Raw genomic sequence first — 10,859 nt, 5'->3', positions numbered from 1 at the left:
CCTCTGGCGCTGAACCGGCGTGAAGAGCTCAGCCCTGACCTCGGCTTACCCGAGCATAGAGCTGTCAGGCGGACAGTTTTGGTATAGAAAATAGTTCTGTAAAGCCTCATGCTTGGTAGTAGCATCCTTTGCGTGAATAAACATACAGTAATTTACCCTAAAAAAAACCCAACCAAAAAATCCCCAGAAACTCACACCAACCTCCCCAGGTCTTCTGTATGTCTCTTTTGTCAACCTAATTAAAAATAGCACTAAAAGAAACCGTACTAACCAAACAAAAATACCTTATTTTCTGTTTGGTGAAGTGATGTAGATACTCTCATATTCTGACTGTGGAATTCTGTGTTCTGGGCCTTTTTGATAGAGGTTTGCAAAGTTGTTCGGAGGTGGACATGTGTGTATAATGGTGTGTCAGAAGGATGAAGAGAAAAATTGTTTCACAACCAAAACTAAACTTTCAGAGGTAGCTGATTTTAAAGCTTTAAGGTAGTTGCTTAGACTTCTGTGTAGTATTGTAATGTCTATTTCTAAAATATTTCATATTTCTTAACATTACTTTCTGCAACCTTCTACATGTATTCCTATATCTTCCTTCAACAAATTTTATCCAGATCTTCCTCATGCATTTTCAAGAACACATCATCTGTGGCTGATGTACAAATTCTTTCAGTTGAAGCATTTTCTGTTTTGTTTCAAAAGCCTAGTACAGCATCTTGAGCAGATTTCAAAGGTGGTACAATGAGTATTTGGAAAAAACTTCCAAAAATGTTTCTGTGAATGGACAATTCACAGGAGATGGAAAAAAAGGAGAATATTAAAAGGGAAGTATTTCCAGATGAGCATCTAACTTTCACTTCCAGTGAGACAGGTCTTTACAGGTAGAAAAAATAACTATCCAGCAACAACAGAAAAGCCTTTTTGTGCATAGCCATGTTTTTTGCTTATGTTTTTTAGCCTACATTTAGCTAATTGATAGCATTTGATAAAAAAGGTCTGTGTGCACAAAGAAACTGCTTTTATTGTTCTTTGGGTCTTTTTCTGCCTTTACAAATTTGTCCTTTTCTTAAATAGAGAGTTCAGGTTTGGAAATATTTGTTTCGTGATGAAAAAAACCTTATAGGGGAAAGCTTTTCTGTTTTAAATATTACAAGAAAATAATAAAAATAAATAAAAATAAGTATAATAATAATTAAATACTAATTAAAATAATAATAATTACAGTGAATCAGAATTGTTACAGTAGTAGTTGCTGACTGCTGTGTTATAAAGACAGCTTAATGCATCCCACTCAGTAAATGGGACAGTAAAAGATAATATCTAATAAAGTGTTACTTTGTTTAGAGTTGTCTAAGCAAACTAGCTTACACAGTATTGTCTTTCTTCATTAGGTAGAAGATCTCTTCTTTCTGCAGCCTATGTGGATAGCTCAAAATGGGAAAAGAGACAAAAAGAGGAGCATAACCTGGGTGAGAAAAGTTTGTTTCTTGTCTCCACTTTATCAAATGATTAGCAAGCTAAACTAATTTTTTACTAGCTCATCATCTGTAAATAAGAAAATGTGTGAAGCAATATGCTTCTACTAAGCTTCTGTGTCAAAAGGTGTTCAGCATATTAAAAATTTGTCATAAATATTCAAAGCTATAATGCAGAAACAAGCTAGAATTTGCCCATTTGATTAATATTTGGTTTCTACAAGCTAGCTTTTTTCTTTCACAAAATCCAAAGTGTTATGGCTGTATCCAAGTGTCATTTTCGTTGACATTGTTTTAATTGTGCAGCAGTGCGAAAGAAAAACTTAAGTATTGCAGGACAGTCCTGTTTAAAGACATTTTTTAAAAGGAACATTTTCCTCAGAGTTTTGCAGTTTCTTGTTGAATTACAGATTTTTTGGGGCGGAATGAAACCAAAAGTTTTATTTTCAAGAAACTGTACATTAAACTGTATCTGCATACAGAACTGAGATCTTTAGTGCAAGTTTTATAGCTAAATTATTTGGCTATGTTACATTTGAAATTACGTTCCACCATCTTTTTGGTGACTATGTTAAATAGAAAACATCTTGCAAAACATATTTCCATGCTAAAGATAGATATGCAGTATTTTGTACCACAGGTGTTTGGAGACTCCTTAATGCATAATCCTCGTCTTCTCTTTTTCTTTCCCTGGGCCCCTGAACCGTAGTTGTTACTTACAATGCAGATTATGAGGCTGAAAGAAGAATCAGCAGGTGAAATTCCAGGAGTTGTGTCAGGCAGGAAGCCAGACAAAATGATCAGAATGATGGTTTTTTACGCCCTGGTTTGTTTCTCGTATTTGCATGTGAACATGTAGGGGTTGGGATTGCCAACATGTTATACTGTACCTGGATCAGAAACAATTGGTGGGTCCTCATGGCTGTAGCTGGAATCCTGTGGAGACTGTGGAGACTGTTTACCCTTTACTGTCAATAGGACTGCTCATGCAGTGTTTTTTGGGCTGGAGCCACAAATTTGTGCCCTGTGATGTATTTGAACCTGTCACCTTCAGGTGAAAATGGGTTATTATTTTGACAAATGTCATAGCCAATAGAAATCCACCATTGAAGAAAACACTGTTGTGCAAGTGCTGGTCCAGTCCATGTTTGGCTTTTCCCAGGCCTGGCAAGATCTTCTGTGACTGTTTGGCAGGCACAGTTCTTGCTGCTCCTCTGCTGATTATCTTGATCCAAAGCAGATGTCTGTTCCATGCTTTTCAAAGAACTGCTTTGCATTTTCATTTTGTGTTCACAGAAAAGAGAAAATAAGTTAACATGGTGTCAGCTTTATTAGCATTTTCAAAGAGGAGACAGCCCTGCAGACGTCTGCTCTGTAGCTGTCAGTTGTATGGTTGCACATATAATCTTGTGTGTGGTAACTGCTGATTATAGCTTGAGTGAATTCCTTGTGCTGAGGAGATGCTCTTTTATTTGTTCTTCAGACATTGTTTCAGAACTGTTATTATGCAAAACTATGTTGTGAGGATACTTTTAAAGGAAAAAAAAGTATTTAAGTATTTTCTTATTTAAAGTCAATTCCATTTCTCTGCTGCAATAATGTGCCATCCCAGACTTGAACTCATTTACTGCATCCATGTAAGATACACTTTATTGTCATCTCTGTAATCTCAGTTTAGCATTCCAGGCAGGAATGAGTTTAGCAAACTTCAGTACTGAAAAATGTGTGGGAAAGAACAAGTCTGTATTTTGTGTACAAAAGGGCATTTGTTCAAAAAGATAGGAATGGAAAATATGTTAATTTGGAATTTACAAGCTGCTTGCTGGTAGGAAGATATCTACCTAGATGTGGTTTGGACTCCATTTACTAAAAATGTAGTATCAAGGAAACAGAAGGCATGGCTCGGCTTAAATTCTCTATTGCTTCACTTGGTTCATCACTAACAAGAATGAAAGTAAGTCACAGTAAGCACCTTCATGAAAAGAAAAACAATTACCAGAATCCCAGGGGATGGCGTTAGATTCAGAGTGCCTAAAACGGTTCACCTGCAACACCAGGTGGCAGTGCTGCCTTTATAGACTTGAATGACTTCCATTCAAAGCCTTGTTCAGTACAAAGCTATTGTTCTTTCCAGAAGCTGCTAGTTGTGTGGAAGTAGAGAGAAATGTGGAACGTATAAATTGTAAGGTAAAATATTTGCCTTAGCCTTCCTTTATATTTTAATTGGATCTTTAAAATAAATCAAGGCTTTCCTTATATCAAATGGTTAGCCTATGAGTTAGCTCTGCCCATCATTCCCAAGACAAGTAAATTTTGCACCACATTTGTATCTTCTTTCCCTATCACTGGGGATCAGAACACTGTTCTGGATGAACCACTTCTAAGAATACAAGGATATAAACAGAATAAAAGTGACCTTACGTGGTGGTTAAACATACCACTTACTGTTCTACTTGATGTGGCTACGTTCTGTGCATAGGTACACACTGTGAACCAAACTGATACTGTGATGATTTCCTAGGCCACCAAACTGGTGTTAGAAGTCATAACCACTGACTTGGAAGGTGACGGTCAGTATTTTCTCAGTCATTGTCCTTAATCACCCTATTGCAGGCAGCAAGACACTGAGTTTATGCAACATGTGTCTGTTAAAATGAACGTAGAATTTTGATCTGTCTGTTAAAATACTGATTTGGTTTATATACTAGTGTTAGCGCTCAAGTTTTACTACCAGCAATGACAGGAGATTTGGGCATTCACATGCTTGCATTCTAGTACTTCTGTTAGGTTTTTTTTGATGAAGAAGAAGTTTTAATCTTGATTGTTGAGTAGCAACAATGGAGAAAACTTGATTTACAAAAGGTAGCTGAATTATTTCAAAATGTGAATATGAGAAAAAAAAAGTCTGATTTTAGATGCTCTTCAGAGAAAACAAACCAGTAAAGAATTACTCACTGCAAATTATTCTTATCTAGTAACTACCACAGAAACAGCAGCTTGTATGGAAAAAAACCTGAATTTCCCATTATCTTAATTTGTCTGCTATTCTTTTAGATTTAATCAACTTTCAGTTTATTGTGACTCTTACACTGGAGTTGATTGATAAGTGCTTCATGTTGCTTTCCATACTATAGTTCTGGTGGAGAGTTCCAGCTTTGTAGGCAGCATTAAAGGTCAATGATTAAAATTCTGCATGTGAACTCTCCCAGAGGATGCTGGTGTATAATGGCTAACAGTCTTGTGATCTTGCATTCATGCCATTGTATTCATTGGGTTTATATTCTGCTTAAGTACTCAGTGGGCTGTTCATCTTCATGAGCACCTAGACAAAAGAAATGCCAAGCTCAGGGCTTGAGTGTAGCCCAAAATGGCCGTAGGGATCACCCAGTTTTCAGAGAGTGATGCGTAACAACTGTAGTTCTGCAATAGATAAATCAACTCCCAATATGTGCAGTTGTCTGTCTCAGGTCCACATTGCTGTGTCCAGCATATCAGATTTTGGAACGAATACTTCTTTCCAACTGTCTTGAAATGGAGATGAAGAATGGTGGATGACAGTTAGCTTGGTACATTTAGGCAAGTACCTAGGCAGTCTTTGTTCTGGATAAGTTGACTTAGTCTTAGTATCCCTTCTCTCTAACTTCTGTCACTACTGGGAAAGCTCCCAACGCCTTTGCCCGTGTGTGTCATCATGGTGTTTGTGACTGCTAGAGAGTTGGATAAGATAGAGTCAAATATAGACACTTCTTGTAAGGCTATTCCCACTTAAATTTCTTTACCAATAAAGAAGTCAGTCTGCTTTTTAGTTGTTATCTGGTGTAGCATGGCCTTGGTGGCCCACATCAGCTCAGCATCCTTTGTTGTCATCTTCATTTTCCAGGAACAGTATAAAACTAAAACTCTAAATTAAATTAATTTAACTTCCAATTAAATTCATTAAATGCAGCAATGGCTAGCTACCTGTTCAACAGTCAGAAGTTTCAAGCTGTGTATGGTTGAATTAATATTGTTATATGACTGCTGAAGAGAATGCTATAAAGTTAATAAGGTACTGGCACAGTGCTCAATTTGATTAATAGGATTTCTTTGTATTGCTGTTTGTGACGGAAGAGTTTGTCAGTATGGTACTGCTTGTTTCTGTTTCTCATTGTTTTACTGTAAAATAAAAATCCATGCCAAAAACACTGTCCAGCGTATGCTAGGCTTGAAACCAAGTGGGAATTCTGAGGACATCTGGTCAGTTGTTTTTTTTAGATGAGTTATAGTAGTTATATGAATTTCATCCAGCACATTATAGGGTAGTTTGCTTTTCTCCCCATTTTACTAATAAGTTAGGATCATCATGTTGAGAACCTTTTAATGTATTCTTTTCTGTTAAAGTATTTAACAATAATTGAAAGTACTGTTTTCATACAACTTCAAAATGAGATGTTAAAAAGTAACCAGAATTTGATTTCGTGGACACAGGTTCTATTCAAGGTTATATGATGGCTCTGCAGATTTTCCTGTAATGCCAGTTGATTAAATGTACTCTTTTTCTACTTTCTCCAGCTGACTTGGCCCACTTAATGGACAGAACCTATGAAAGAAAGCTGCCTGTCAGCTCTTTGACAATAGCCCGGGTAAGAAAATAAATCCCAATCATGAAGTCATAGAAATGACCGTGGAATGCTTGTGTAATCAAGTGAGCTGAGAAGGAATAAATGATATCACCTCAGTTGGGAGTTCTGGGATCATAAATGTCTTGCTGTACTGTTAGATGGCTGTATAAAGCCGTTTCATTGTTACTTTAGACTCATTAGTTAGTACCTGGACCGTAGGGTCTTCAGAACAGAATATTTCTTTTTTCTGTAAAATCAGGCCTCACTATTAGTGGGTTGTGTTTTTCCCTAGTATATGTTCCCAACCTTCTTGTGGTTTCTGTCTTTGTGAGAGCTTTAATGCCTCCTCAGGCACTGCATAAGAACCCAGGCTGCTAATGGAATGCAATAAATTAACACCCTACACTGTCTGTCTTCCTCCACTTCCAGACTTCTTTCAGTGAGGCAGAGGTAGACGTATTTTGCTTCTGTAGTTTTCTTTCCTTGCAGCAGACTGAGGCAGAACAAATGCTGACATGGGTTAAGCAAAGTCATTATTTTTACTTGAATTAGTAACCAGTTCCATCCTCTGCATGGGTTAATCTGGAGAGGGGGAGCGAAAGCAAAGATGTGAGCTGTGTTTTTAAGTTACCTGTGTAAGAGAGTTTGTATTGAAGGAGAATAAATATGTCACTTGTTTAAAAAAAGGAAAACAAACAAATTTCAGTCTTCAAAATTACCACAAAAAACTGAATTACCACCCTTGTACCTCAGTAATATCATTAATTAGGGTCATTTGCACCACTGACTGAGGAGTCACAGAACCCTTTGTTCAGTTACAAGAGCAAGCATTTTTACAGATCAAACATTCTTGATCATTGCTTCTGAGACAGGGTCCATGAGAGAAATGAGTGTTCCTCTCCCTTTTATTAAATAGCTTTATTCCTTTCCTGCATCATCCTGCTTTGGGGTACCTTTTTTGTGGAGAAATGGCATTTTCAGATTGTCAAACAGCCCCACTTTCCAATACCTGGAGCTCACAGCAGTTACTTATTTTCTAAAAGGTAGATAAAGGACCCAGGCATGCTATTGCCACACTTTAAAGATGAGACCTATAAATGTACGGCATGCAAGGATAATTAAGAAATGGGAGATCAAATACCAGTCAGCTGAAATTATTATTTTTAGCTTAGGATAAAGACAAGTACTGACCTTGAGAACATGTTTATATATTCTCAGCTAGAGGTATTATGTTGGGAAGACTCTAGTGTTTCGGTGTCTTTATGTTAGTACAAGGTGCAGGAAAACAGGATACACTTCCATAACACAAAGTCTGGGTGAAAACTTGGCTTGTATTTAGTTGATAGCACTAGGAATTTTGTAAGATTGCCTGAAGAAGACAGGGTTGTAAATGAAAGGAAAATTGTGTTTTATAGCATGGGGTTGGATTTTTTTTATACCAGTGTTCATATGCATGGTGAAATACAAAATGCTTTTGCTCTTGTCCTTCAGAATATACAGTAAGAATAGGCACAACAATCAACTTTAGAGAAAAAGATATTTTTTTGAAGAGAATTAAGGTATGTCAAGGCTCACTTAAAACTCTAACAAACAAACCTAAGGACCTGAATGTATTCTTAAAATAAAGGTTGTGATTAAGAGAAAAAATTCAGAAGAGCACCAAAAATACAGGGTACTAAACTCTAGAGACTTAATCCTCAGATGGTCTGCAAGTTTCTCAGAGGTGAGGAAGGGAGTTGTCTCAGTTTAGAAAGATTTGACTTCTAGCAGTCTAGAAGAAACCAGTTAGGAGCAAGCAAAGATGTGAAGAATTCCGGTACTGTCAGACAGCTAAATATGCTGACAAATGTATTTTGTTATTGCATTTTCTTCTAATATGCTTTGTGAGTGCTCCGTCTTGAAGCTTTTGTTTCTTGTGTTTTAATCAGTTTGTTGACAACATTTCTTCACGAGAAGAAGTGGATCAAGCTGAATACTACCTTTACAAGTAAGCATCTTTTCTCTCCAGCACGAACTTTGAGTCATACAAGTAAATACCATGAGGTGTTGTCCTTTGAAGAAGACTGACCCTTTACAGCTTACTGGCTTTGGTTTCTCTCTAGCAAAGTATGCTCATCTACTTGTCTTACAACTCACACCTAAGGGCTTTCTTGGTTGTTATGGCTGTCCTCCTCTGGACCTCTGGCATTGATTCCTGTCAGGCATGTTAGTTTGAACTACTGAACAGCCAATGCAACCTCCAGCTGTGGTTTACATTAGAAATTATAAGGAATTATGTTTGTTCACAGCTTTTCCTTCTGATAGTTTTTTATTACTAAGTCATTATTTATCTAAATTGCTATATGCATATTTGTGTGTGTGTGTATAGGACTCAATGAAGCTTGTTTCCTTGGAACTAGCAAAAATGAAAATGGACATCCTATGGTAATGATCAGGTCAAGGTTGAATGAAGTGTAGTTTTTATCCCCTTACTACTTTCATGTTTCCCAGATCAGCTGTGTGATTCACCTTATGCATGGGTTGTTAGGGTTTTCTGCAACTATTCTTGTGTTAAGTGAAGTGTACAGGGTACCTTTACTGCTGGTGCCAGGTTGAATGCTTGCTTGCTTTAAGTCAATACCTCTCAATATTGACTTTAAGAGGGCAAAAATTCTTGCTGATCACTAAAACAAATTCATTCCTTTATGGATGGTTGCACACACACGTTGAAAGCTAAGTCTTCTGATGGAGAAAGTAACTCATGCTGTCAAAATGTGTGAGAAGGCATCCTTACAAATAATGTCAGGTTGTTATTTGTAAATAACAATGATTTTTATTTTAATTAAGATGTTTGCTGGATGGCTGTTTTAATTAAATGCATAGTTTTAAATACATAATTGCATTAGAATTCAAATCTCCGTGATTCGCTGATACTAATGGGACAGTATCTGAATACTGCAGTGAAAAAATCCTGTAGTGAAAAAATAAAAATAGGAAGAATCTCTCACAGAGGGGAAGTTAGTGGAGCTTTCATTTCTTTTGATCAAGACTTCCTTAGTCCTGTCAGAATCTGTGGTCAAAAATGAATTTTCCATCCTGCAATGGCAGAGATGAAAACAGGACAAGGTAAAGCCACTTTAATGCCAGCCGTCTGGTACCTTTTAGTAACATTCTTGAAGATTGAAAAGTATTTTGTGCGGCACATACTTAAGCCCTCTCTGATTGAGTCAGGGCCTCTATGATCAGGGATGTCAAGAGACCTTTGATTTCCCTGACATGCAGAGGAAAGTGACTTACTAAGTCTCAAAATGGTACAGATAAAATCCAGATAGTGAGACATCCATATATAATGTATCTTTCAGGTTCTTTATTCTTACATGTTCTTTCTTTTTGAAAAAAGTTCAAGGAGAGTGACAAAAAAATAGAAGCAAGAAAATGGTCCATAGTAAGAGGTAGAGAATGGTATGGGAATCTCCTAACATGTAAATATCCTTTTTACTTTTCATCTGTGCCTGGCTAATTCATCAGTTTAAAATACAAGGTTTCTATCTTAAGAACACATCCTTGTGTAGAGAGTTACATTTCAAGAATAATTACAGTTATTTACCATTTCCCTAAGAAATAATTCTCCCATGGCTGGTGAGAATATAGTTATGTGCACGTCAAATGCAATCATTTGTATCAATGTGGAGAGAATAGAGAAGTACTGATGTGTCACATGGCTTGTCAGACATGCTTTAGCTGGAATTTTTCTTTGTGTCTCTGCAGTGCTGCTTTGTTTTGGTGTTGCAGAATGGTTAGTCTTTTGGTGATGTTAGCAACGTTTTTCAATTCATTCCAGCATTGATCCATGAAACTGTTCTCAAAAATGCACATATATACAGGTAGTGATTGGTATTTGCAAGACCCCTTTAACTGGTCTTTGCACTTAGACTGGAGTTCAAATGAAGGATGTGTTTATAAAGATAGGCCTTTGCATGTGGGAGCATGTTTGGCACAAAAAAGTCCTGAAAAAGGGGCCACACCAGGAGACATAAATGGAGGGAGTAGAGAGGGAGAATTAAGGAGCAGAGAAGCTTTGACAAGTAATCTCTTTTTATGCCTTCATGAGAAACAGTTCCAAGCACAATTTTTGTACTTTATGTAAGGAGAATAAGCTTTTAAAAAGGAGAAAGGCAGTGTAAAATAAAGATGGTTTTGTGTCCTCTGAGGTATACAAATCCATTGCAAACAAATGGTCTGGTAAGTTGACTGTATGTGCATTTTCCTGAACATAAATGAGAGAATGCTCCCAGAGTCCTGTGTTTTTCCCCTTAACTGCTTGTAGAGTATAAAGAAGGGATTTTGATATCTGTCCCCAGTGTTTGGTGCCTCTGGCAACCTGAGGTGAAGGGTAGTCAGTCCCAAGGCCCCTACAAGGCTGGAAGATGTTCCTGGTACAAAAGGCAAAATCCCTGCAGAAAGAATCAGGGGAAAGTATGCTTGCTATCTCGAGGTTTTCTGAAGACAGGAGTGACAGAGCTTGTAATCACTAGCTTTGTAGACTGGGGAGTTTCCTTCTATTATGTCAGATGTTTCAAAAAGTAGTATTCTGGAGCATTACCATAATGCATTTAGGGTTCTGAAATACAATTATATGTATTATATCTAGACCTGTTTCAATTTTCTATCCTTTTAAAGCAGTGGATCTCCAGCCATACTGTCTCCACAGAGGATCTTGAGCTCCCAAGAATAGCTGTGTGGAAACTGCTATACCACATTGTGAAACATGTCAGTAAGATGGTAAAGGCCAGTTTGAGGCATGACG

General features: G+C 37.2%; 1 protein-coding gene across 2 annotated transcripts in view; it reads left to right on the top strand.

Annotated features, from left to right (window-relative positions):
- The first annotated feature begins 62 nt into the window (after positions 1 to 62).
- MRPS27 (mitochondrial ribosomal protein S27) overlaps positions 63 to 10,859 on the top strand; it is a 38,160-nt gene continuing 27,363 nt past the window's right edge. The window contains exons 1-4 of one of the 2 annotated variants that reach the window (XM_029958989.1): positions 63 to 81; positions 1,389 to 1,466; positions 6,024 to 6,094; positions 8,002 to 8,060. In XM_029958989.1, the coding sequence (XP_029814849.1) occupies positions 6,041 to 6,094; positions 8,002 to 8,060 (113 nt within the window). In that variant the 5' untranslated portion in view covers positions 63 to 81; positions 1,389 to 1,466; positions 6,024 to 6,040. The remainder of the gene's footprint in view (positions 82 to 1,388; positions 1,467 to 6,023; positions 6,095 to 8,001; positions 8,061 to 10,859) is intronic. The other variant, XM_018070374.2, reaches the window with a different exon arrangement.

The sequence above is a fragment of the Manacus vitellinus genome, unplaced genomic scaffold (genome assembly GCF_001715985.3).
Source record: "Manacus vitellinus isolate BGI_N305 unplaced genomic scaffold, ASM171598v3 scaffold_18_pilon, whole genome shotgun sequence".
NCBI lineage: Eukaryota > Metazoa > Chordata > Aves > Passeriformes > Pipridae > Manacus > Manacus vitellinus.
This window is presented reverse-complemented; position numbering and strand designations above follow the sequence as displayed.